At 53.6% G+C, this 26,429-nt stretch overlaps 9 protein-coding genes across 9 annotated transcripts; 2 read left to right on the top strand and 7 right to left on the bottom strand.

Annotated features, from left to right (window-relative positions):
- Positions 1-212: 212 nt before the first annotated feature.
- Positions 213-2,104, bottom strand: LDX57_008913 (putative amino acid transporter; the record flags this gene model as incomplete). Its single annotated transcript, XM_046090634.1, has 2 exons — positions 213-1,016; positions 1,073-2,104. 2 exons carry the CDS (start codon positions 2,102-2,104, stop codon positions 213-215), a joined length of 1,836 nt encoding a protein of 611 aa, XP_045946609.1.
- A 397-nt stretch (positions 2,105-2,501) lies between these two features.
- CYC2 (cytochrome b5 reductase family protein) lies at positions 2,502-3,629 on the top strand (the record flags this gene model as incomplete). Its single annotated transcript, XM_046090635.1, has 1 exon — positions 2,502-3,629. The coding sequence occupies one exon, from the start codon at positions 2,502-2,504 to the stop codon at positions 3,627-3,629; it is 1,128 nt and encodes a 375-aa protein (XP_045946610.1).
- A 1,336-nt stretch (positions 3,630-4,965) lies between these two features.
- MSS1 (tRNA modification GTPase) lies at positions 4,966-6,702 on the bottom strand (the record flags this gene model as incomplete). Its single annotated transcript, XM_046090636.1, has 1 exon — positions 4,966-6,702. One exon carries the CDS (start codon positions 6,700-6,702, stop codon positions 4,966-4,968), a length of 1,737 nt encoding a protein of 578 aa, XP_045946611.1.
- A 939-nt stretch (positions 6,703-7,641) lies between these two features.
- Positions 7,642-13,084, bottom strand: LDX57_008916 (formin sepA; the record flags this gene model as incomplete). Its single annotated transcript, XM_046090637.1, has 2 exons — positions 7,642-8,478; positions 8,525-13,084. The coding sequence occupies 2 exons, from the start codon at positions 13,082-13,084 to the stop codon at positions 7,642-7,644; spliced, it is 5,397 nt and encodes a 1,798-aa protein (XP_045946612.1).
- Positions 13,085-14,038: 954 nt separating this feature from the next.
- On the top strand, positions 14,039-14,541 carry LDX57_008917 (uncharacterized protein; the record flags this gene model as incomplete). Its single annotated transcript, XM_046090638.1, has 2 exons — positions 14,039-14,065; positions 14,131-14,541. The coding sequence occupies 2 exons, from the start codon at positions 14,039-14,041 to the stop codon at positions 14,539-14,541; spliced, it is 438 nt and encodes a 145-aa protein (XP_045946613.1).
- Positions 14,542-15,087: 546 nt separating this feature from the next.
- fdh (formate dehydrogenase (NAD+) FDH1) lies at positions 15,088-17,245 on the bottom strand. The gene is made up of 4 exons (XM_046090639.1): positions 16,853-17,245; positions 16,422-16,683; positions 15,635-16,355; positions 15,088-15,580 (listed from the first exon to the last, which is right to left on the bottom strand). The coding sequence occupies exons 2-4, from the start codon at positions 16,611-16,613 to the stop codon at positions 15,234-15,236; spliced, it is 1,260 nt and encodes a 419-aa protein (XP_045946614.1). The 5' UTR covers positions 16,614-16,683; positions 16,853-17,245; the 3' UTR covers positions 15,088-15,233.
- A 422-nt stretch (positions 17,246-17,667) lies between these two features.
- On the bottom strand, positions 17,668-21,562 carry LDX57_008919 (leucine--tRNA ligase NAM2). The gene is made up of 2 exons (XM_046090640.1): positions 20,988-21,562; positions 17,668-20,941 (listed from the first exon to the last, which is right to left on the bottom strand). The coding sequence occupies exons 1-2, from the start codon at positions 21,495-21,497 to the stop codon at positions 18,506-18,508; spliced, it is 2,946 nt and encodes a 981-aa protein (XP_045946615.1). The 5' UTR covers positions 21,498-21,562; the 3' UTR covers positions 17,668-18,505.
- A 145-nt stretch (positions 21,563-21,707) lies between these two features.
- On the bottom strand, positions 21,708-23,212 carry LDX57_008920 (sucrase/ferredoxin-like domain-containing protein). The gene is made up of 2 exons (XM_046090641.1): positions 22,717-23,212; positions 21,708-22,669 (listed from the first exon to the last, which is right to left on the bottom strand). The coding sequence occupies exons 1-2, from the start codon at positions 23,098-23,100 to the stop codon at positions 21,968-21,970; spliced, it is 1,086 nt and encodes a 361-aa protein (XP_045946616.1). The 5' UTR covers positions 23,101-23,212; the 3' UTR covers positions 21,708-21,967.
- RCE1 (CAAX prenyl protease RCE1) lies at positions 23,213-25,836 on the bottom strand. The gene is made up of 4 exons (XM_046090642.1): positions 24,899-25,836; positions 24,806-24,846; positions 24,229-24,609; positions 23,213-24,171 (listed from the first exon to the last, which is right to left on the bottom strand). The coding sequence occupies exons 1-4, from the start codon at positions 24,951-24,953 to the stop codon at positions 23,644-23,646; spliced, it is 1,005 nt and encodes a 334-aa protein (XP_045946617.1). The 5' UTR covers positions 24,954-25,836; the 3' UTR covers positions 23,213-23,643.
- Positions 25,837-26,429: the final 593 nt, after the last annotated feature.

Here is a 26,429-nt window from a genome sequence, read left to right on the forward strand (position 1 = left end):
CAAGGCGGCGACAATCGCCTGTCGTTTATGATATTTATGCCAGAGTACACCGGACCGATGCAAAAGTCGTCTCAGCCCGCCGGAGGATTAGAAATGATAGACCTTGGCGGGAGAGTTATGGAGAGAGAGAGAGAGAGAGAGAGAGAGAGAAAAGGAAGAAGGAAAAGGGATAGAGAGCTTGCATAAAAAGCCGAGCCAGGTAGTCCTGGTGGCTATCGCGATTGCCAGAATTTCCACCCTGGTAATGCTTTGCGGCCATCGCGCTGGTAGATGCGCCAGAAATAGACCGGTACCCCGGCGATGATGAAGGCCACAACGATCAGGGTCTGCAGGGGCTCTGCAATAACCGCCCTGCTTAGAAGAAACAAGCTGACGCAGCAGAAGATAATGGGATTGGAGATCCACGTCTTGTACGGCCGCTCCAGATGCGGTTCGCGGATCCTCAGGACGATGAGGCCGAGCACGGTGAGGAAGTAGAAGGTATAGCCGGCCACGCCGTAAAAGGTGACCAGCGTCCTGAATTCACCCACGACGACGTAAATGAGCGTGAGAGCACTGTTCAGAGCCATCGCGTAAATCGGGGTGTAACCGATCCGCGTACCCTCTCCGAAGATGCGCGCGGTAACTTTGCTAGCGCACGAGCGGTGCTGCAATCGGTTGCTTGACCCGCTGCTAGGTGATCCCCGGGTCCACAGATGACCAAACACCGAGGGCAGGTAACCTTCCTTGCCGGCGGCATATACCAAGCGCCCACTCGTGAAGATTGTGGCATTGAGGGCGCCGAAACAGCTGGCCGAGACGATCAGCGCAAACACCAGAGCCCCAACAGACCCAAAGACCTTGTCGCCGAACTGAACGACAACTGTGTTGCTCGCCTCGATGGTGGAATGGGGCAGGACGAGGAAGTACGAGATATTGGCAAGTAGATAGCTGAGAATGACCAGCGGCATGGTCGTGTGAATGACACGGGGAAGGTCACGATTAGGGTTTTTGAATTCGCCCGTCACATAGTTTGTCTGCTCGTTCATTAGCTCTTAAATGTTTCGAATGAAGCAAGTCTTCAGACACGTACATTGTCCCAGCCGTCAAAGGCCCAGAGGCCTGCATACAGAGCAAGCGCCCACGCCGACACGTCCGTACTCGTGCCCTTAAACCAGCCAGATTTCCACTCCTCACTCGCACTGCCACTCGACGACAGACCGGTGATCGCCACGACGATGCCGATGACGGTAACTCCGAGCAAGGCGATGAATTTGAAGAACATGAGAACGTCACCGAGGCGGGTAGCCACCCGGGTCGATGCGCAGTTCAACAGGGTGACCACCAAAACACTTCCCACGGCGACGCCCTTGTTGATCCAGGGGTTGACCTGCTCGACCTCGGCCCCCACCACGGCACGGACAACATACTCCCCAAATATGATGGCGATAATCGCCGCGCTGCCTGGCTTAAGAACAAGGACGGCACACCAGGTGAAGAGAAAGCCCGCCAACTCCCCAAAGATCTTGGAAAGGTATACCTGGGACCCACCATTTAGAGGAATCGCGCCTCCAAGCTCCGCGTAGCTGGCCGCTCCCGTCCATGCCAGTAAGCCGGCGACCACCCAAGCAATCAGCGATGCGCCCGGAGAGCCCGCATTGACATTGACCTGGCTGGGAGAAGAGAAAATCCCGGAGCCGATGATCAGGCCCACGACCAATGAGAGCCCATTTAGGTATGTCAGGGTCTTGTTTTTCTCCAACGAGCCATCGGCGGCTCCAGCCTCTCGATCTAGTGCCGATGGGGCGCCCAAGGGAGCATAACCACCGGCAGTCTGCGACAGGGGGAAGAGCGTTCTCCCGAAATCGAAAGCAGACGACACCGAATATGATCGAGCCGACCTAGGTCGCCCGGAGTCGAAATTTGTGTGTTGATAGGAGTTTGATAGAGGATCCTCTTCCTCGAGAGAGAGCTTGCGCGACGACGAAATGCCGGAGGGGGAGGAGGAGCGCGAGGACCCAGCGCCGGCAGGAGAGGAGGCGAGCGAAGCAAGTTCTAGTGAGTCGCGCGGAGCCCGATGATGGTCTGACCGGCTTTCAGCACCGGAAAAAGGCATACGGGACATGGCGATCGAGGATTAAAAGGAGAGAAGACAGGGAGGCGAGATTGACATGTGAGCAGGTCAAAGATCGTAAGGCAAGAAGGGGTCCATCCCATCGAAGGGCGGGCGAGTGGAAGGTCAAGGAGGGCAGTGAAGTGAAGAGAAGAAGAAAAAGTGTGTCCGTCCTCCGTGGGATCCCAAACTGGCCAAACACGAAAAAAGGACAAAAAGTGGGAAGTTGAAGCAGAAGAGGGAACAATGAAAGAAGGAGAGGATGACGATCGGCCCCCAAAGAGGCTTAGCGGGTTGATGCCTGCCGGGCGCTTCTTTTTTTGCCTTCTTTCTCCGCAATCTCATTTATCTTCGAGTCTCCCTCGTCCCCTTCGTCCATTGTCTCTCCTTCTTCGGCTTGGTGTTGATCATGAAGTCTCGCCTTTCCAATCCCACCCTCTTTTCTCTCCGCCCGCCATGTCCCCCCGTTAACTCCCTCCATCGTCCGCAGTGCCGTCGCTATGGTGCTTCCGCCCCGCCCTCTTCTCCGCCGCCGCGGCGTCGATGGATGCGACTTGCGCTCGTGAGTATCGCAGCGGCGGGGATCGGGGCGTATATCCGATCTCAGCAAAACTCCGGGTCGACTACGTTAAATCCAGAGCGGTTCACCCCCTACTATCTTATATCAAGGGAACCGGTCTCGTCCACGGGGAGCGTCTTCACACTCAAGCCGCCAAAGCCCGACGAGGGCAATCATGCCGTCTATGATGAAGCTTGGAGGACGGGGGTATGGAGCGTTATGTTCAAACAGCCGCAGCTGCAGATTGGAAGGGACTATACCCCCTTGCCGTCCGTATCCACTGGCAAAGAGGACGAGGACGAGGACGAATTGCGGTTCTTTATCCGTAGAGACCCCTTTGGCGAAGTATCCCGGTATCTGCATAGTCTGGACGTAGGGACTCCCATTGAAATACGTGGACCCAAGATCGAGTGTCTGGTGCCTGCCGACACTCAGCAGGTGTTGTTCATCGCTGGGGGCACTGGTATAGCCCCTGCTCTTCAGGCGGGATATACACTGCTTCGCCGCACCAGCAGTACTCACAAGCCTCGAATTCACATTCTGTGGGCTAATCGCCGCCGGGAAGACTGTGCCGGCGGTGTCAACGATACCACGATAGCCAAACCTCAACGGTCTTGGTTTTCCGGGTCTTCCCCGTCGTCAACTTCAACATCTGCGCCTCCTCCCACCCATGTCTCGCCCATGGTCCGGGAGCTAGAGGCTCTCAAGACCCAATACCCTGGTCAGGTCACGGTGGATTATTATGTCGACGAAGAAAATGCATTCATTGAGAAGAATGCTATCCTAGAATTCACAAAGTCGGGATCCTCCACCAGCGGATCTTCCCCTCGCAACATGATCCTGGTTTCAGGCCCGGAAGGGTTCATTGGCTACATGGCCGGCCCTAAGCTATGGGCACAGGGAATGGAGTTGCAGGGACCGCTGGCTGGGATCATTCGAGAGCTCGACTTGAAAGACTGGGCTGTGTGGAAGCTATAATCGATGGCTTCGAAGAGACAAAACGACTGTAGAATAGTATAGAAATGTGTGTGTACATTATTTTTCTTCCATTCAACAATATAATGGACAAGGTCAGGGAGCTGGGTGTACTTGCGAGGGCATCTGTGCTCATGAGACTGGGTGGTACTAGTGATCAGCTTCAACTTCGGCCGCGAATGCTCCCCCGAACAGGCGGCGAGCGACAGACTGGGGAAATGATGTTAGAAGAACGCCTAATGGGGAGAACCCCCTGTCAGCGTACGGGAGATGATGGTCATAGGAAGCCTGAGAAAATGGATAGAGAACATTCTCGAGGCATCGGGACGAGGCCTACCTGACGTGTATACCAAGATCCTCGCGTGCTTCCATCCGTGTTTTCCCGCTCTCTCTGTCTCGACAGGAGTCCACACCCACTTGACTGGTATCCATTCCTTTGTCATCAGAATTAGCGTCTTGATCTAGACAATTTCAATTAGAAACAGGCCTTGTCGTTTCGTTGTCAATCCTCCGGGTTGAGTAAGATAGCGAGATGACTCTTCGCTGCGATACACCTGACCTCGAAGCCTCACGAATCAGCCAATGACGCTAGTCGCATTGGTGAGTCACCACCATCGTCACCACAATAATCTGCATGAAAGTGAGAGAAGTGCAGAGGACTGCTATGTTTCCTGGAACATGCAAGCTGAAGAGCAGACAGGTTGAGGAGCAGACAAGGCGGGCTGCGACGGGTGGATGCCTGGTGCGTCATGTGGCAGGCATCAATCGCCTTGGGTTCTTTATTTAGTCAAGGCGTTCAACTACGATCCGACTTTCTAGAATACCATAAATACTACTATACATTCAGGTTCTATCTATACAATCCCTAAGAAATTCTTCCTCCCCATGCCCCTCATGAGAAATTGTTCTGATCCGTTCAATGGTTCTTACCAACGACCTCTTTCCAACACTCCAACTCCAATTCTTTATCGACCGAACGGCTGACTAGTTCTGCGAGCCATTGAGCCGTATATCAATCCCCAAATCGTGCAGTTTCCACAGTTTTGATCATTGCTCTAGTTCTAGCATTTGGCGTCCCTCATCTGTCATTCATGAAGGGACGCGGCGGCTACAACGACCTATACGACGAGGACTCGTGAAACCATGTAGATGCCTGCGACAGGTCCTCTTTGGGATGGCCCCTTTGAAAGGGGCCAAAGGGCGTTAGAGAGGCGACACGTGGGATGGAATGAATCGGCGTCATCGATCCTATAGCTTCGTGGGAAGACAGCTCATTTTCCAACACAGAATCTTGCACGCCGTCAGCCATATGAAGAACCTCCTCAGATTGGAGCGTTACTTACTTTTCGAAAACGACGCCCAAAACGTCTTCCACATCTCCACTCTCCCCTTTGCCGGTGATCTTCGCCAGCGCGTCGGCCGCAGACCGCAAATGCTCGGCTGCCGTGACAATGTCCACCTCTGTCTCCGTAGGGCTACCAGATGTCGACGGTGGTGATTGGGCCTCAGAGGCCTCGGCTAAAAAGTCGTCTAAATGTTGCATGCATCGTTGCAAGTTAGAGCTTTGTCGATGAGTTACTCCCAGAGAGTCCTCCCAATACGACATGTCATACTGCCCACCATCCTCTCCTCCAATGCTCAATGGAGAGGCAATCTCCTCGAATGTTGAAATCAGCCCCCGAAGGAAGGCCTGCAAATGACCCGGATCCGTCTGGTCTATCAACAATTCCTCCTGCGCTTCTTGACAAGAGATGCCAAAGATGCGCGAGCTCGGCACCGCCGGAAAAAGGGTACCGAGCGTGGCGGACAGGGGAGGCGGCAGTCGATTACTGCGGTCTTCGACCGTGGGTAATCGATCGCATTTGTTGACGGCGACGACGAGACATTTCCCCGCCTGCACACAATCATTCGCTGCGTCGATGACTTCTTGGTCCGCAGACAGACGATATGGTGTCGCGCCGTCATCAGCCCCCTCCAAGGAGACCACCACTATAACCACATCGGACTCTAATGCGCGGCCCTTGGCGCGGCGGATCCCTTCCTTCTCAATGGCTCCGATCACCACGGACTCCTGACCGGTTTGCTTGCTTTCCGATCGGATGCCCGCCATATCGCCTAGCTTACAATACCAGCCCCCAAGATCAACGCCGACGTCCACGATATCACGGGTAGTGCCTTCTTCTGTGCTGACAATAGCGGCTTCCTTGCCCACGATCCGGTTGAGGAGGGAGCTTTTGCCGGCATTGGGTGCACCCAGCAGGGCCACCTTGATTCCGTGGCGCAGCAATTCGCCCTTGGACGCATTCTGAATATGCAGCCCGATCTGAGCCCGTAACGCGCGCACCTGCGACGCGACGGAAAGAATGAGTTCGTCGGATGACTCGTCAAAGTGCTGATCCTCGGAAAAATCAATTAGCGCCTCGAGCTCGCCACGTCCGTAGAGAAGCTGTCGCCGCCATTGCTCGTACCGTTTGGACAGAGCATCACTGGTCCCTCGCACGGCAAGACGACGTTGCTGCTCGGTATCGGCCGTCAGCGTCTCGCCTAACGCCTCGACCTGCGGAAGATCCAGCCGGTTATTCAAGAAGGCCCGACGAGTGAACTCGCCCGATTCCGCGTACCGGATGAGAGAGTCAGGTCGGCTTGTATTGGCGATCGCAGTCAGGACCGCCTTTACAATGGCAGGTCCGCCGTGAAGATGGAGTTCAAGAACATCCTCCCCAGTGACCGTCTTGGGTCCGGGGAAGTACAGAACTAAGGCCCCAGAGTCAAGGATGCTGTGGTTGGAAGTGACATCTCCCGTGGGGTCATACAGGGTGCGCACTGCCGCAACCCGTGGTCGTGGAAGTGGCGCCTTGGGGCATAGAGCCCGATAGATCTGGAGGGGATGGATGTTATTACGTTTGCGAAGCAGCCTGGGGGAGCATCTTTCACGCGTACCGGAACACAGGCGGGACCAGAAGCCCGCACCACGGCGATGGCAGCGCGACCAGGTGCAGTCGAGAGCGCATAAATAGTCGAGTCCCCATCTAACATAAATTGATTGGGAATTGAGGCAGAAAACTCCCGATGCCATGGTATGGAGGGAAGATGGCGGTGGACGACACCAGGCCTAATCCGAGCCGCTGCGGAGAAACAACTGCGGGCTGCTGGGCGAGAGGGTATCGCCCTCCGCAGACTGCGAAGCGCGAATGCTCGCATGCGCAGAATTGATATCGGTAGAGCGTAGGAAACAGAGCTCAACGGAGATGACAACGGCCAAAGAATCTCGATGGTGAATCACTCGAGAAGAAAGAGAGTGGAGGCCAATGATTGGGCCAATGCCCGTGGTCACGTGATGTATATCTCCAAATCACGTGCATTCTAGAGACCCTACAGCGTAAATTTCTACTGGAGCGCATGCAAGAAACAAGAAGATAGAAAGCAGATGAATGTATGGAGGATTTACCAATCGCAGAGGCGCCCCTTCGCCACGCCCGCGCACCGAAAGACGCCGCCCCAAGTCTCTCCACCGTGTATAATGGCACTACAGCCAGAAGGGATTTATGTACAGAGCAGAAAAAGATGGAAACTCAAACAGGAGCAAAATGAAAGAGCTTGAAAGCGTGAGGCGTTGTGACATCAAACTAGATGCCCACAAATGTCGACTGGGAGTAGATAAGGAAAAGCTGAAGAGAAGGGAAACATCGTGACACTGAGCGGGCTGAGAATGTGTTCACGGGAAGCACAAAAATCGCAGCGGAAGAAAAAAGAAAAAAAAAAAAAAAGGGGGTAGACAGGAGAGAAGAATGAGGGATATGGCGAAAGAAAGAAAGGGCAAGAAGAAAGAAAAGAAAAATGAATAAAGAAGGACGAAAGTGTCAGGCAAGTCGCCGCTGAGGCAAAAAGGATATTATACACTTAACCACATAGTAAATGTTTCCGAGACGACATCAGTAAGGTCTATCAAACATTATATTAGGAGAACGGAGATGGAGTTAGGGGGGAGAGTGATCGAAGCCAGAGTGCCACAGGCTTAGCCCGATGGACCGTCTGTAGGCTCGTCGTCACCGCGACTGCTGCCCGGCGAGCGCATGTGCTGGTCGGCTGTAGGAGAAACAATGATGGCCGGGGTCAGGGGTGGCTGAGAGGCGGCATCGTCCTCGGCTGGAGGAGGACTGGACGGAATGGTTTCAGGAGGCTCTGTTGTATCCGTCCGAGGTGACGTCGGTTCGGGCGCGCCGGACAGGATTGAGCCATCGGCGCTGTCTTTGCTTCCACTGGTGGCACCGTTTCGCCTCCGTAACCTGCGTTTGCGGCGTTCCTCTTCTGCGGTCTCTCTTCGTCTTCGCGTGCGCTCCCCGTCGGCGTTGTCCCGTAGGCCCTGGAGCATACTCGCGGCACGGTCTGCCACATCCTCGCTTTCGGACACCTGGGATTCTTTGCCAATGGAGCCCGTATCGGATTCCGGAACGGCAGGACTCAGGAGTCCAGTCTCGGCGGCATCGGCATCGTTATTGTTGTTATTGTCTGCAGTGTTGCTGGCGCCTTCTTCCGCGTTATTGTTCTTCTCGGCGTCCGCACCATCAGACCCAGAAAGGTCCGGAATCTTCTGTCCCGATGCGACCCGGACCTGGTGTCGCTCCTTCAACCTTGCACGACGACGGCGATCACGTTGATCCCTGGCTTGAGGTGCTGCAGCTCGTAACTTCTCCAGCAGCGAGTCCATGGCACCGCTTGTGGCTGGCGACTGGGGTGCCTCGCTAGCAGAGCTGGCACTGTTCGCCAGGCCGGCATTGATGCGTTTGCGAGCCAAGGACGCCTCGGTCCGTTTCCTCGACTCCTCCAAGGTCATGTTCTTTTCTTTGGATTTCTGCTCTTGTTAGCTGGTGATCTATGATCGGGGCTCAATAACATACCTTCCACTCCAGCAAGAACGCCGCCAACTTGGCGAAGAAGTCTCGCCGGGCGCCCTCGTCTGCATTGTCCTCGCCGTAGAAGACCATGATATCATCATATGACTTGACCATCTCATCAAGGTAGAGCTGCATTTGTTCGGCCTTTCTTCTCGCATCCTTCATGCTGCGCTGGACAACCTGGCTGACACGATCCTGGGGGTGGAACTTTTTGGGATCACTGAGGTTGCCCGCGTCCAAACTTGCCTGGACATTCTTGATGTTGTCAATGTACTTCTTGGCATCCGTTCGAAGCTGGTCCACGTTCAGTTTCTGAATGGCAATGACGCCGTTGATCTCGTCAGTGAAGCCTTCCCACTCGGGGTACTGATTGCGAACAATTCGCTCGACAAGATCCGCAAATGTCGTTTCGTTCTTGTCGTCTTTCACCATCCCGAGACGAGCAAGAGAGCCCAGTTTGAAACCCTGGGCTTGCTTGTTGGCGTCGTTCATGAAATTACCGATATCCAGAATCAGGCCGAGAACATTCATCAGAGACACCGAATCCCGCAAAGATTCACTGACTTTGACGATCTGCTGAAGCTTTGCCGAGATGTGCTCATAGTCCGGCTCGAAGGAGCGTGTTAACGCAAGGGCACGCATTCTGGCCTTCCAATAGTGGTGCAGTTCAAAGGCTGTGTACAGATAAATCTGATCTTCCCTGGTCAATTCGCTCGGGTCTTGCTCTCGCTCGGAACTGGCAGCATCCGGGCCAGTCCAGTCTCGGCTGTAGGGTGCCATCGTCTTGGAAATATTCTCCGGAATCGTGCACATTTCATCCCGCTGGAAGAAGTCCATGACAACCATGTTATCGAGGATATCGGCATCGCAATGGATAACCATCCGCACGACCTCCTCGGCAGGGTATTGTGAAAATTTTGCCAATGCGATCTGGAAGGTCTTGGACAGCTCGTTCGAAATGATTTGCTTCTTGTCTTTGCGTTGCTTAGATGCGGCGCCACCTCCGAAGATCTTCGTCTCCTTAGCCATGAACAGCCTCTCAACTTCATCCAACACACCCCGTTTCGCCAACTCGGTGTATTTCTCCTCCTTGGCCTGGGGCGTCGCGTCGTGAGAGGCCCACACAGTCACCTGCGGAGCATCAACCTTGTCCCAATGAAGAGCCTTGAGTTTCTTCTTAGGCCGGATAGACGGCATGGCAGCTGACGGCTTCGACGGAAGACCTTGAGAAGCCATGTAATTGGCTCTCCAGCCACCAAACCCGGCGCCAGGAGGGGGTGGTGGCGGAGGAGCACCAAACGAGGCTCCTCCTGGAGGAGGCGGTGGCGGCGGCGGAGGCATAAGACCTCCCGCTCCAGGGGGTGGAGGAGGCGGCGGTGGCGGAGGAATTCCGACACCCGCTCCTGGGGGTGGAGGTGGAGGTGGTGGAGGCGGAGGAGGGGGAGGAACAGCCCCGGGCATACCAGGCGGCGGCGGCGGAGGCGGAGGTGGAGGAGGGGGGGGAGCAGCAGCCTCAGCTGGTGGTTGGTCTCCAGCCTTGTCATCTTTACATTCACCACCAACTTCGACAGTCGGATGGGAAGTTTCGCTCTCATCGGAATCAAATTTGGGCACCTTGGAGGTGATTTCTCCAAGGAGACCAGTCGCTTGGTTCGGGTTCATTCGGGGCCGCTGAAGATCCACGAGGCGCGCCTTCTCATAGATCACTTCACCATTCTCATCGACCTGAAGCGCCTCCTGGTCCCCTTCTTGTCCCTCACCGCCAGCGACATGGCTTCTCTTCCGGTAGGCGGATCCCAAAGCCTTGCTGTCCAGGTTACGACGAGCCTGCTCCTCGAACTCCTCGTTCGGCCCAGACTCCCCGTCCATCTGTTCTCGCAACTCACGGAGTCGATCCGAAGGCCCGTGCTGTCCCCAAACCTTGCCTTCCAGTTTGAACTGTGTCTTGGTCCGTTCCAGCTGCATTTCCAGCCGGCCCAGAAGCTTCTCGCGGTCCAATATGCCCCTCATCTGCGAGGGGTCATCTTCCGCCAGATTATTGTTTTTCATCGCATTCGAGGCAGCGATGTCCTGGGCATCGCGAAGCATCAGGTACAACTCTCGAGTTTCCAGTTCGTTGCGCTGCAGCTCCTGTGCGCGGAGTCTCTGCACATCCGCGAGCTCGGCTTTGACCATCTCGTTTTGTCTCGACTGTAGCTCTATGATCCCGGTTTGCTCGTCGATTTGCTTCTGTAACTTCTTCACCAGGCCATCGGCACCCAATTCGATCTGCGCCTTCATCTCATCACGTTCGGCAATTGCAGCCTCTGCGATTTGGCGGGCTTCCAGAGACTCATCGTACACCTGCCTGGCCTCGGCATCTGTGTGCAGCCGGTCCAGAAGGCTTTGCACGGTAAACGTCAACCCTTGCCGAAAATCCAGGTCGGGCAGCCTGCGGTCCATGGCGACGTAGCTGAGCATTGCGTCCACCAATTGGTACATCCGGAGGCCATCTTCACCAGAATTCTCTCGGATCAGGAGCATATGTTGCATGGCAGAGAGGAAGTAGTCATGCGCCCGAGTGCCGTTGATCTTCGATGCGATGGCGTCGGTGATCTGCAACGGATCGCTCATGTCCTTCACCTCACCCTCGATACTATCCTTCATGCTGCTGCCCTCTCGCTGGAGAAGATCTTCGTAATCGATCGCCTCATTCTCACGGAAACGTTCAATCTGCTTATCGATGACTTCATATTGGAAACCCTCCATCTTAGTCAGGAGACGCTTGATGCCACACGAGATAAATTGCGCCCGGATGTGACACCGCAATTGCACGTCATGCTCCTGCGCATCAACCAGCATATTGATCAGGAGCATCGTCGAGACCGCATACTCCATCAGAAGGTTCTCCATTCCGATTCCACCACTTCGGTACTCCTCGCTGGCGCCGACCAAGCTGCCCATCTTGCCGCGTCCGTCGATCGTGACCTCGACAATGCGCATCCACGCGTCGAATCGACCCGTTTCGCCATGGTGATTCTTGACATGATCCATGGCCTGGAGAACTTTCTGGTGGCCGTGCCCTTCAGCCCAGTGACAGAGGAAGGTCAACACTTCGCTGACCAGCTTCCTCGTGTTCAATCGAGGAGACAATAGCGAGCTCACGAGAGCCACAATCACCTGCTGGTGCGACAATGCATCATCTGCACCGTACTTGTTGTTCATCAGGGCCTTGAGACATTTCACGATATCGTATTCTCGATCCAGATCCTTGTCTCCTGTTGGCGGGGCCGGGACAGGGCCCGAGGCCTTCCGACGATTGATTTTGGCAAGCACATTCGTCAACGCTATCTGTCCTTGGGACTCGACAAAAGCTTTCACCCAGCTGATTGGTTGCGTTCGAAGACTGACACTCAAACTGGCCAGCTGTTTCGACGTGATCGAGTCGTCCATGACTTTCTTCACGTACCACTCCGGACTCCCTTCTTCATCGGCTCGCTCCAGGATTCCAGACGGGCCATCGTGACCATGCGTCTGGCGAGCGTTCTGTCGACGTTTCTGCTCTCCCTGCAGTTCCGTGAGCCGATCTTGATGGACCAAGGTCCATTTCTTCGAAGCGGGATATGAGAGCATTTGCCGTTTGGCTTGCTCGGGGAGGTTTTGCCATCCGCGCTTCTGCATCAACTCCAGGAAAAGCTGGTCGACCACGCGGTCATCTCTCGGTCGAGTCAAGTACTGTTCAGGGTTGTTCGGTCTCGGCTGGGCTGCCGGCGGCGGTTGGGCGGACTGCCAGGCCATATGTGCATTGGATAGTCGATTGTTGCTGGTGTTCCCGTTGGGAAAGTAAGTGTTGCGGTCCGCGGAATGCGAGGTTGTAAGCGTGCGGGAAGATCCATCCGACGAGAGATAGCTCGAGCCTCTTGTGTTCGAGGAGAGTGATGAATGGATGCTGGCTTGGTCCAGAGACATGCGTGAATTCGAGGAAGAATCTACTGTCGACAACGATGAATTGTGGCTGAGTCCGACGTTCGTAGAAGAGCTTCCCGGCCGTGCTCCCCACTGTTGATACCGTGTCCCTCGGTCTCCCGTCGCACTCCCAGACATCGTCACGTTCGAACCATGCGGTGGTGGGCGGGGCCCGGTGGGGTGTGAATAGCTATTGGTGTCTCGGACGGCCGATGGATTCCAAGCTGGGTACTGGTGAAAGTCGCCCCCTCCTTTCGCGAGATGGTGTGGTGACGGCTCTTTTCGTGGCGACGTCTCAGCTTTGGAGAGATAGTCGACCGGGATTGGCGACTTGGTATCTGCGGGTAAACTCTCAAATGGAATGGAAGTGATGACCCCGGCTGTCATTGAGAGCCCGGCCGGGTCGATGTCGTAAGGGTAATCGACCGACTGGACAGAAGACCGTTTCGAGTGTCGGGACGAACGAGAACCGGCCGAATTCCCGGGAGGCGCGAGACTGTCATATCCTCCATTGTGACTGTCATCAACCGGTCGTTCCTTATGCAGCTTCCTTCCGAAAAACGATTTGCCAGCCGAGGTTTGTCTCGATTTGTCAGGTGCGGGCGTGGTGGTTGGCATCTTGACGGGCGTCGCTGGGGGGGGATGCAGGACGCAAGCATGAGCGTTGTCCACCCCAAGCTCTTTTGTTTGTCGCCAGTCAGGTTCTATTTCCAGAAAATGGTCAGCTCCCCCGGGTTGTATGGTTTGCTTGATTCGCACTCCCGTCAAATCACAGCGATGGAATTCTCCCACCGATTCACACGATCTGTTGTCCTCGACACTCGTGGCCAACAGCACTAGTGAATACCCGCTGCGGAGCGGCGTGAGGGCGGAGGGGGGAGTTTTTGGTCTCTTCAGCCTCTCACCCCGATCCAACACCGGAGAAATAGACAAAGAAACAAGAGAGAATGGAAAGGGCAATACGCACAGTACAGGCAGATCGCGGATGACCCAACGATCGGTATCGATTTCCAGAAGGCCGAGCCTGGTGTCGCTTCAGAAGCACGGCCATTCAATAATCGCAATAATAATAGTTTAGGGGGCGACAAGGCGGGCGGCTCTAGAACGCCGGTCCCGCACGTGACCGCAATCGCCGCGGCCCTTGCATCACGTGGCCGGTCTCCGATCGAAGCGGCCAGTTAAGCAGTGGGCGCAAAAGGAGACAGTTGCTCGTCCTCCAGGTGTTATAATTTCACTTCCCTCCGAAATGCTGATCAACTTCCTCCCCTGAAAATGAGAGAGTCGGCGGCATGGTGGGGATCACGTGGCGCAGCATTAGACGTCTGCCTGCCAGATCTTGTACTACCACGGACTGGCTGAGCCACTGCGGCTTCATCTCCTTCCACCTTCCCCAATTCATCTTGTCCGCCGCAACCCCTCTTGAACTCGGACATTCTTCCTGGCTTCCTTGCCTCATTCTAGATTATCTCTTGAAGCTTTCCTAATAGTCTGAAAGCGAGGGTTGGAGTCGCAAAGTATCAAACGGGTTGACATTCCCAACGTGGAGTGAGGGTCCTCCACAAGTCAGTCAGCATGGGCTCTGCGTCCGGTTTTGCCAAGGTACAGTAGAGATCAGATATATTCATTCTCAGGCACATGTTAACTTTTGCCGCGCTTTTCTCCAGACCATTGTCATCCCCGCCGTCATCTCCCTGTCACTCTATCTTCTCCTATCATTTGTGATCATCCCGTTCTTCCGCCGCTATCAGCAACGATATTCACAATATCTTCCTCTACATGCGATTTCGGCGCATACCTCAACGCTCCGGGATCGCATCGCCGATGCCTTGATGCGGTTCTTCCTGCCGGCATCCTGGCGACAGCAGGCCCACTTCGACGACCACAACGATAACATCAGCATACTAGACGAGGAAGGAGAATTGATGGTCGGCATGGGCATGGATCCCACGCGGAGGGAGGCGCTGGAACGACGACGGAGTACGGCTGCCGAGCCAGAGAACCGACTCAGTCGGGAGCTCGAGCAGGGTTTCATGGACGACAGCGACGAGGACGAGAGTCCCGGCAACCGCCGCTGAGACGGCGTTCCAATCATCCTAAGCCCTTATGTATATATAATCCGTGGTTTTGTTTTATTCTTTTTTTTTGGTTCGGTATATGGGTCAAAATAGACAAACGGCACTTTCGGTCTTCTCTTTCGTCTTACATGTTCATATTATACTTTCGGACTGAAGCTTAGCTTCGGAGCAAGAGAAGTGCTTCTAGCATGATGTACTCCGTAGGGGGGTTTCGATTTAATGACGTATTGGTCCTGAAGTAATCGAGCGCATAAACCGTAACTAATTTAGGTACCCCTGATGACAAATTTCGAATCACAGCTTCACTCATTCATTGAAGGTCCTATGCAAGACTACTCATTCTAGGCTTCTCGCCGTACCGGAATACAGAGGGTTTACATTTAGAGTGGTATACGTTGCCTTCATGCTATATACCATTCCAGCGGTTATAGAGTCGTCTCCATGACCAGGTAGGCATCATACCCCTCCAGTTTTAGATAGGGGGGATGAACAGCAACCAAACCAACTACGACAACATATTCAAAATATCAGATGAATAACAGAAATCTTTTATTTGTAAATTCGTAAATTTGTCAGGTATCATAAATGATCAACTGTGGAATGCCTTTTCCCTTTGAAATGGTCCCCAGACAATGAAACAAGCGCCAAAAAAGAAAGTAAAAACATCATTCAATCGTGTCCGACCGAAAAGCCTAAGCCTTGTTGCGCTGGCCGTAAGCCTTGGTGACGTAGTCACCGTCCTTGACGATGAGGTCCTCGAGTCTGTAGTCGTGACGACCGGTGAAGTAGCTCTCGAGGATGGCCTTGGTACCGTTGGCGTAACGGATCTGGGCGTCGATCGAGGTACCGGACATGTGAGGCACCATGGCGTTGCCGCCGCCCCACGGGTGCTGGGCGTAGCGGAGAGGGTGGTCCTGAGGAGCGGGCTGGGGGAACCAGACGTCACCTCCGTAGCCGCGCAAGTGACCGGACTTGACGGCATCGGCAACGTCCTCCTTGACGACAATGGCACCACGAGCGGTGTTGATGAGCCAAGAGCCTGGATGAAGTTAGTTCTGCAATATAGGAAGTTTGGGGAGGGGATTCAATTTACCCTTCTTCATCTTGGAGATGAGGTCCTTGTTGAACAAACCACGGGTCTTCTCGTGCAAGGGGCAGTTGATGGTGACAATGTCACACTGAGCGAGCATCTCCTCGAGGTCATCGACACGGCGACAGCCGATCTCCTTCTCGACCTCGGGGCTCAGGGGCTGGTAGTCGTAGTAGAGCAGCTCCTTGCAGTCGAAGGGCTTCAGACGACGCAGGACACGCTCGCCAATGCGGCCGACGGCGACGGTTCCGACAACCTTGTTCTCCAGGTCATACTCGTTCTTGGCAACGGCAGCAACGTCCCACTCGCCGCGGGCGATCTGCTCGTGGGCGGGAACGAAGTTGCGGACCAGAGTGAGGATGGTCATGACAACGTGCTCCGCAACGGAGACGACGTTGCAGCCGGTGACCTCGGCAACGGTGATACCGCCGTTGGTCTTGTTGGCAGCGTTCAGGTCGACATGGTCGGAGCCAACACCGGCAGTGACGGCAATCTTCAGGTTCTTGGCCTTAGCCAGACGCTCAGCGGTCAGGTAACCGGGGTGGAAGGGAGTGGTGATGATGACTTCGGCGTCGACCAGCTCCTTGTCGAAGGTCGAGTTCTCGCCCTCCTTGTCGGAAGTGGTGACCAAGGTGTGGCCCTGGTCCTCCAGCCACTTCCTCAGACCAAGCTCATTCTCGGTGGTTCCCAGCAAACCAGGCTGCTGTTTGGCGTGTTCACCGCCCTAAAGATAACGTTAATCAGGGAAGGCGGGTCGAGGACGGAAAGAAGTCTATGACTGGGGACTTACGTCATAAAGGACCATAAGAACTTTACCCTGTAAGCTCGCAGAGGCGGTTAGCGTTCGTGCACCAGCAACAGAATTGACCCCGGGGAGCGCCTGGAAAGGACTTCCAGTCGGCCTCAGGGATGAGCCTTTGGCGGACAGGAGCGAGGTGGCAGGCCGCCGTAGTTGGCGGGAAAAAGAGCGCATAAATACCATTTTGAGTGTTTAAGTGGAAGTAGAGAGAGATTGAATTGATTGCGAGAGATGAGAAGTCGAGGATTGAGCACTTGACAAGAGGATTAGCATGCTATTTAAACCTGACGGTACCGGGGGGATGAATGGATTGCGTCGAATGCCAATTGGCGACGTTAATTGGAGAAGAGGTGAAAGCTTGACACCGAGCGGGGGAGAGGCAGATGTAATGCTGTGGAGAACAGCAGGCAGGAGTTTCTTACCGGATGCGGAATGCAGGAGACTCTTGGTAGAAGATGAAACTGATGTTGATGTCGATGAGAAAGAAAGCCTCCAACCGCCGGGCAATCCGCCCAATAAATAGGCCAACTCCGCGGGGCACTTCGTTTACTTTCCGTTCATCCATCGGATGGGATACTGGGTCACTACTCTGGGACATCGGAGGGTCCACCATTGGATACTGGACGCCACTACGAGTTCGTATCACCGCTTAGGGGCGGGAATACTGGGAAGGTGGGAAGGGGAGGAGGGGACGAAGGAGAGTGGATGAGGAGGAGAGGAGGAGGAGAGGAGAGCAAGCAGCTCTCCGCACGCGGGACTCGGAAGGTGCGGCTTTGGGGAATTGAGTCCCCCTTCCTGCCTTTCCACCTGTCAATGCACTAGTCTTGATCGGTAGTACTGTCTACTGACTACTTACTATGTAGGTACCTTACCTTGCTATCTACAACAATAGACAACATAGGAGAAAGTTCCCTCATACAGACGCATTCTAGATGGCGCTGACTAACGCCACTAGTGCGGGGCAGGTCTTTACGTATGTAGACAAGTGCGGGGAGAGACCAGAGTACACACTACACAGGGAGTGTTGGTTCTTATTTTTACCATCTGAGGGAACCATCTGGCTTTCCAAAGATATCCACCTCCCTTGAGTTACTCCCACGCAAGGCCGGCTCCCATGCCGAGGGTTTTTTTTACCTAAATTCCGTTAGACGCAGTTGCAGTACCTAGCCATCTGTACTTGGACTGGGCTGATTACCCCTCGTGCGGGGAATGAGGGGATCATCAAGGCGATCGAGAACCCACTTTGAGTCTAACAATAATATTGGCCTGGCATCGCGGATGCTCCTCCGACAAGCAGTTGCCTCGCCGCAACAGCCGATCTCGGGTCTGTATCCTCGCGAGTGGTGCCATGCAGTTTGCTATCTAGTTTGGGCCCATCCCCAAGCCGTTGTTCAATGTTTCCCCTCATTGAGAGCTAAACTCGGCACTGACGTTAAGCTTGATCCAGCGATGGGGCCGATATCATGGATTTCCATAAAAGCATCCACCCGAACCGGTCACTGGCGTTGAACGTCCAGGCATACATGGGGGGGGTTGGTCGGTGATCCGACTTTCAGCCGTGATTCCACCGAACACAGAGAATCGATCCAAGACCCGCTTCTTCGCCCTCTCTTCCCTTTCTCTTCCCCCCTCGTTCGCCCTCATTTGTGAATCGGCATGTTACAGGACGTCGTCGCGGTCTCACGCTAGCCACCAAGGTCCGGTCGCCCATGAGGGGAAATTCTTTCCCCCCACCTTGTTTTCCCCATGCTACCACATCATGCGAGCCATCGAACGCCTCCAATTGATCCCCAAATTATCTGGGAAGGTAATTTCCTCGGAGTTGGACAGGTCAGATGAGAATGAGGAGGGATCCTAGATTTTGGGATCCTAGATTTCATTTGGGGCACGGCCTTGCCCCTCAAGCGATCGCAATGATTCGGATGAATTCAATGCACGTCGGACGAGGTCGCGACCATCGCGGTTGCATAAAAAAAAAAACCATACGAGATCTATAATACATTTATTCTATAATTACGGAATTGAGATGGTTGTACATGCGATGCGACACTCATGCGACAATTCACGCGCCGGGACTAGAAGACGATGTTCACCAACTTCCCGCCCTGGACGACGATCACCCGCCTTCGTTTCTCCCAGTCGTTTCTCTCCCGCAGCCAGACACGCCCTTCGTCGGTCTCGAGGATTCGCGACATAATCCAGTCCTGTTCGTCAGTTGCGACTCCAGCCTTACCGCTTGGTTCGGCGACCGTGGTGGGCGACAACCGTCGGGGAATTGTGACTGTGAACCGCATCTTCCCGTTGATTTGGACCGCCACGACTTGACCCCCGCGTGCTGACAGCGCATCGGCCTGCTGAGAGCTCAAGGGCGGCGTTGGCCATCCAGCGTCGAACACCGCAGGCACGTGAGCTCGGCCGCCGTCACTCTCGGCATGTGACCCCGTCGAGTCGCGGTGAAGAATTTCCCAGCATTCGGACGCCAGCGCCGGGGCAACAGGTGCCAAAAGACGGAGAAGAGAGGATGTACACAAATAGGAGATTTGGGGCGAGGTGGGCGTCGACGACACCAGTGAGTTTGTGAGCTTCGTCAGATCGGAAATGACGGTGTTCAGTCCGTAGGGGTTGTTTTCGACGCAGTTGGTGACGGAGACAATAGTCCGATGGGTAGAAAGCACAGCGTTTGCGTCACTATCGCTGAGACCCTGCAAGCGGTCGGGAAGGGGGTCAGGGTTGACTGGGTTCACAGCATATCCCGACGAAATCAGACTTTGCTGCGTATCCTGCACGACCTTCCACAGTCGACCAAACCACCGCTCTATGCCCACGATCTTCGTTTCGTCCCACTCGAGGACCTCGCTGACCGGCGCAGAGAACAGTACATGGGCGCGGGTGGCGTCCGCGCCATATTTCAGGACACATGAAGTCGGATCGACACCATTGTGCTTGCTCTTCGACATTTTCTCGAAAGATACATTGGGCTGGATTTGTGTGCCCTTGATAACCGGCTTGTCCGGGCTTGAGAGGTCTACCTCGGAAGGAAGTAGAAATCGGCCGGTGGTAGGCTCTGAATATGTCTTGCCATGCACCATACCTTGGGAAAGAAGTGTTTTGAAAGGTTCAAAGGGTGCGGCAAGGTTGCCCTTCCGGGCCAGCTCCGGAAACAATTCGGATTGGGAGAGGAATTTGTAGATAAAGCGAGCGTAGAGGAGGTGCAGGATGGCGTGCTCTACTCCCCCAATATACACATCCACCGGTCGCACGGTTGAAGGCGAAAACGGTTTTTCCTTATTGGCCGAATCCAGAAATCGAAGATAATACCATGAGGAGTCGACAAAGGTATCCATAGTGTCGGTATCACGCTTTGCAGGACCATTGCAGCTTGGGCATTCGGTATGTACCCACTCATCAGACGATTCGAGAGGGTTGCCCCTCTTCCCCTTCAACCATTCTCCGCCTATTTTGGGCAATTGAACAGGAAGTTGGTCATCCGGTACGGGAACAGGCCCGCACTTGCCGCAGTGGATGATTGGGATCGGTGCGCCCCAATAACGCTGCCTACTAATGAGCCAGTCTCTCAGCCTCCACTGTTCCACGGCCTCGCCGTGAGCGACACTTTGAAGATCTTTGACGATCTGTTCCCCGGCTTCACGGGAATGAAGGCCATGGTACTTGCCACATCTCGACGTAAGATAACCTTCTTGAGTGAAAGCCTTTGCGTCACTCGCAGACGCGACGTTTTCTTCCGGTGCACGGTCGGTTCCAACCGAGCGCTCTGGTCCGATAACAATCGGAATATATTCGGGGTTCTCATTCTCCTTGAAGAACGCCAAATCCCTGGCATCATGACCCGGAACTCCCATCACGGCACCTTCACCGTAGTCGCCGAGGACGTAGGGCGCCACAAAGATGGGCAGTTCACGGGCAATATGAGGACACTCCTGGTCGATAATGTGCAGCGGATGAGAAGCAGTGACGTTGGTCAGCTTGTAGCCAGCTTTCGAGTCCGGCGGCAACGATTCGGCTTTCTCTAGGAACTGTTGTAATTCTGCGTCCTTCTCCGCTGAGGCTTGGACGATAGGATGATTCAAAGAAAGGGCAAGATATTCAACCCCGTAGAGTGTGTCGGGTCGTGTGGTAAAAACGTTCACTTCCGTCCCAGCACTCGCCACCGGGAAGGTGACCCTTGCTCCATGCGATTTGCCCAGCCAGTTGCGCTGCATTGAGAGGACACGCTCCGGCCATCCGCCCGCCAGAGAGTCTAGGTCTTTCAGAAGAGCTTCTTTAAACGCAGTGATGCGGAAAAACCACTGTTTCAGGTTCAGCTGCTCGACCTTTGCGCCAGAACGCCATGAGAAGCCATTGGCGTCTACTTGTTCGTTCGCCAGCACTGTCTTATCAACCGGGTCATAGTTAACGAGTGCTTCCGATTGATATGCAAGGTCATTTTTGTAGAGCATGAGGAATATCCGCTGCGTATGCTCGTAGAACTCCGGCGCACAGGTTGCCAGTTCCTACAAATGTTAGCGGACCAGACCTGACCAAATACGCGGACCATACCCTATCCCAATTGAAAGACGTCGAAATGCTTCGAAGCTGTTCCTTCATCTTAGATATATTGTCCTTGGTCCATTCCGCCGGATCAATTCCTCGCTCAATGGCCGCATTCTCCGCCGGGAGTCCAAAAGCATCCCAGCCCATCGGATGTAGGACATCATAGCCGCGCATTCGGTAAAAGCGCGCCAGCACATCCGAGATCGTGTACACTCGCAAGTGACCCATGTGTAGCGTGCCGGATGGGTACGGGAACATGGACAGAATGTATGACTTTGGTCGGTCGTCGGTCGCGTCCGTTCGGCCAGTAGAATGTTGTCCCTCCGATTGCCATTGTGCCTGCCATTTTCTATCGATCGCTAGGAGGTCGAGTTTTCCGGAGGTAGGGCCGGGGGGCTTTGTCGTCGCAAACCGAGCAAAGGCATGGAACGGGGAAGGACGATAACCGCATCTCCGTCGTGCTGGCGCAAGAAGCGCCCGAGTCGAACTTGATTGGAGGCGAATAAGGGATTGCATTTCGGCAGTTAAATCATCGTGTCGTCGGATACAAAGAGTGGCGTGCTCTACTTGCAAGGTTGACGCGGTCGATTTTCAATCAACATTAAATTGCCGGTTGAGGTCATACGGCCTTTAGTCCCAATGCGGATTAGCGCACTTTGACCAGTCCATCGGCATCGAAGTACGAAATAATAGCTACACGATATGAACCTGGCAGGTGGAGAGACACTTCAGAAAGCTTGGTAATTGCTTGTTATTGAGCAAGTGGTGCTGTCGGGAAACAAGGCCTTTTTGTAGGTGCAAAGACTTCTCATGTTTAGTGATTCATCTATTAGTATATGAGGACTGAAAATATATATATCACAATCTATTCTCCGAGAATTCCGCGCCTGGTATGGCCAGTGATTCATGATGATATACCAGGAAAATGTATAGTACACAGGTTCTCTAAGTGAGAAAATCTATCTACCAAATCCCATCAGTCCTTTCTATAGTCTCAAAATACTCCCATTTCGATCAATTCCACCACGGAAATGGTCTCCCACCACCTTGCCACCTAAGATGGTCTCTTCCACCACCCCCTGCGCATGCTTGGGTTCGATACGCCCATACCAGATGCCCATACCCGCCAGCGGGTGCGGCATCGAAGAACCTTCGAGCAACATTCCAGGCGGAATATACACAATCACATTTCCAGCGTATTTGTGCCCGCCGATATGGCTGATAAGTCCAATGTGGGCGTGCTGGGGGCTGTCGATTACGTGGCTGTCACTAGTTACCGACGTGAACCCTTTGGCCAGCAAGACTCGGCGGAACTCTTCTTGAAGGATTGGCGCCATGATGCCACATCGCATATCACGGCCGCCGTGGCCGCAAATCAAGACCACGGGGGATTTCTGAAGTTCGACAGCACCCGAGAACTCCGATGCTAATTCAGGCTTGCGAGTTAACTTCGCCCGCCGGGATTCCGGAAGAGAGTCCGCCATCGCACTGAGTTTTTGAGGAAGGAGGAAGGCCCGAACAAAGGTCGAAAGGTCGGTCTCTGCATCGGGCGGTTCCGCCACGTTGACGGGAATGGATGGGAAATACTTGAAAGAAGGGAACAGAAAGGCTGACGCAGAGGACAAAGTACCATCCGATGCTGAAGCTGCAGGAAAGGACGAATTGCTAACCAAGATGTTGTTAAATGGCTTGAAACCGTCAGTCTTGCGTCAACGTTTGCATGCGGGCTACTCACGTCGGCATAACGCCCTCCACGGCCCATCAGACGTTTCAGACCCCTCGCAAGTTCTCCCCAGCCTTGATTCTTCCCATCATCTTCAATGCGACTTGTCCAATCTCTTTGACCGGTACAGATTAGGATCTGTTGTGCGTAGGCCGCCATTGTTCCATTCAATGGCTGATTATGGTCAATCGGTAGCCCTTCGGGCATCGACGGCGTCGGAGGACATGCGCATGTCGATTCGGGGCAAGATTTTGTCACGGGAAACGGAGGAGGTATATCCAGAGGGATTCGTCGCGGCGCTGACTGGTATGCGGTGGTTGAGAGAAAGCGGAATGTTAGCGATGTTCTGCTGCGCCCGAGTTTGGGCAAACAGCAGTGTATCGAGCGCACCATCATGAGTCACAAAACTCCGCGCTTTTTCAGTCTCTAAGAAAAGTAGAAAGTGGATTCGTTCGTTAGTAGAATCCTCAATGGAAACAACGGGGTCGACTTCTAGAAGCACGCGCATGTAGTTATCGATATGTAGGCGAGGAAGGAAGTCCGAGTCTCCGAGGCGGCGTCGGAGATAACGGAGTTTGGTGGTTTGGTCGCCCAGCGCATTTTGGGTAGGATGTTTACATTTTACCTTCTGCACAGAGTATAGATAATTAAGTTGGTTCCAAGTTGGCCAATGCAGTTAGCTGTTCAGGTGCAACATGTTGACGATGGTCAATTATTTCTTATATTAGTCAGATAAATTTGTACATATTATATCTCATTATCATTACTTTCTCCGCATCAAAGCCAACAATCAACGTCTCTGCCTGTCCGTTTCCCCAATTCACAAATTAACAAGGCGCGCCGATATTGCCGAGGAGATTGAATAGTATGCCGTATATATTCAGCAAGATGAGAGGGTTATCGCGTAGGAATATATTTTCGTTCTGCCTGGCTGATGAATCACCTAGGGGTGAAAGAAACCAGAGCATTATTTGAGATGGTTAAGGGCCACAGCGCCCAATAGAATCCAACGGCACCTCCTACCAGAAGAGCATAGTACGCGACGCTCCATCCAACACCAAGCTGGGTATATTCATATAATATATGCCGGTCCGGGTTTTCTTTACCTTTGACTAGAGGCGGATCGATGGGCAACACGGCCTCAACTCTGCCCCATAAACGTGGAAGGCCACACCAGTTGCAGAAGGTGTGGGCGAGAATAGCAGCTGGGAGAGACCCAGTTCGCAGGTAAATGAAGGTGGCATACCAACCAAAGATGGTGGTGTAGCTGAATTGGAAGATAGACCGAAACATCGCCGCGATGATCGAGGTGTCAGGGTGAGTCAGGCGAAACTCGTAGAAATGATGTACATGGGCAATCCCGAAGTAGAGGGGAGCCATGAAAACGATGTGACCCGGGGACACTCTAGCAAGTACATGGAGAGGCACGATGGCCGAACGGAACATGATCTCCTCGGTGATCGGACCCTGGATCTCGCCATTAGTGGAAAGAGAACCGATTCCGGGGCCATGGAACCAGCTTACAGCGACGTAGTTTCTCCACCCAATCCAGCCTCGAAGTGTTTCGGAAACCCTACGGCCCCTGATCCAGTCCCTCCATTCACCTTCGGCGATCCCCCGTTCGAATAGGGGCCCGGTAAAGAGGATGGCCGTCAGTGCCAGGGAACGAGCGATTTCCAGGAGGCCGACGGGCCACCATCCTAGAAGTCTGAGAGCCTCCGAAACAGGGGCATTGTCTTTAGCGATAATCAACCAGAAAACGGCCAAGGTGCTGATGACGCAGGAAGAAGTCACAGCCCGGATTCTAGCCCGGATAACCGATGGGGCATCTCGGCTAAGGGTAGGAGATGGCCGAGTAGTGGTAGAAACATAGAACGGGACCACATAGATCAGGGTTAGAAGGATCTAGAAAACTTTGGTTAGTGGGTTTTGCTATTAGACAGGAGCGATAATGACGATTTTCTCCTCTGTTATCCACAAAAGGAGAACGAAAGAAAGGTCCGAGAAAGGGAAACCCCTTTTATTTCCCCTGGACGGAAGTTCGATGACACTATTTTTATATAGATGCCTTCACGCTAGGGCTAGAGGAAATAAAACCTACCGAAAAACAAGCGGCCGCCTGGACCGAAATGACCGGCTCGTCTGAAGCCCAACAGTTAGATTCAAACAATAATTTCCGAGCTTCCAGACCTACCGTAATGTTTCGAGTACAAAGACTTGAGACGCGCCATGATATTAACGGGCGCCATGATATGGACAGCAGTTTGGTTAATGATAGTTTCCCCTTTTTTTGTTGAATTTTGGGCAGGTACGATAAACGAAGAGAGGGAATCGCGGGATGCAAAGATGTATGAGACCCAGCCTCGTGGTCGTCGTCGGGGACTAAAGAGGGAGAAGCATCGAAAGGGTTGAAAGCGAACCCAACGACGATCTTCTTGGATTGATGAAGACAACGACAAAGAAAAACGAGGAAAAGGGTTTAGTCCGGACCGCAGCTGCTGCCTGATCCCACAGGCATGAAAAACCAAGGACGCGACGACCTGAAAGGGAAATCCTTAGTCATGGGTCACGAGACTCCTTCCCTTCCCTTTCCTTCCCTTCCGTTCCTTCCTTTTCATCGACCCGCAGTCTCCTGTCCATCCAGTCTATCTATCACATACACCATTCTCGTTCTTCCTTAGTTCACTCCGCACATACGTACTACTTTAGTATGTACAGGTACCACGGAGTACAGTAAATCGCTATCTTACACCGGAGTACACACATAATTATTAGAAATCCTTTATCTATGGAGCCTTTACTTGGCCCAATAGTCTCTCTCTATATTCCTCTCAGGTGATTAAACACTTATGATCATAATACCATGCACATGCAGCACACATAACCTTTTCCCTTCAGATTACGGAGTACATCCCAAGGATCAAGCATCAATGGTAAGTTGAGCGTTAAACACTTGAAAGGAAGTTGACAGACTCCACTTCTGCTGAGTTGGCGCTTGGCAGCATTGGGTGATCCTGAACGGGTCAACTCGAGTTGTCACCCGAATTTCTGCCCAGTTATTACTGGGCTGTGTATGGAGCAAAGGAGGGAAAAGCCAATGAAATGTCCTGGAACCTCGACCTACTTTTACCCTCCCAAGCCACAATGCCTAAGTGGATCGATCTCTGGTTCATGGCCAGGTTCCTCCGTCTTCCCCTCGGCCCTCGAGGTCTCGAACTCCACCGTTGAGGCCGGTCACAAATCCGACCGGCGTCCTCGTGGATACCAACGAGTGGGCAGGCCTCAGAAAAATTCAATAATGTGATATTAGATGGGAATAATATCCAACACAGTACGGAGTACATACAAAAGTACTTCTCCCGTACAACACCGGAGTACGTGCAGGCCTGCAGGGAGCATGTGCTCCGAGTACGGACGCGCATCACATATGCACCTGGGAGGGACCTTGCATCCTCGCTCGTTATGAATCGCTCAATTTAACCGCCGGTCGAACATTGGAGGTCATCATGGACTTGAAGAGTTGAGTTTCTCAGTTTCCCTCAGCATTACGGAGCACCCCGTACGACCTCCGGAGTAGCCTGGAGGGGTGTATTCTAGTCTTCCTAGATCATCGAACCCCTGGCCAATGTTCGCTTGATCACAATACCCTCCACAAATGGAGGGGAATCGGATCCAGCGAGATGAGCTTTTTTCGTCTGTTGCTCCGATGCGGAGTATAATACCGA

The sequence above is a fragment of the Aspergillus melleus genome (assembly GCF_016097325.1).
Source record: "Aspergillus melleus strain CBS 546.65 chromosome Unknown contig5, whole genome shotgun sequence".
In the NCBI taxonomy this organism is placed as follows: Eukaryota; Fungi; Ascomycota; class Eurotiomycetes; order Eurotiales; family Aspergillaceae; genus Aspergillus; species Aspergillus melleus.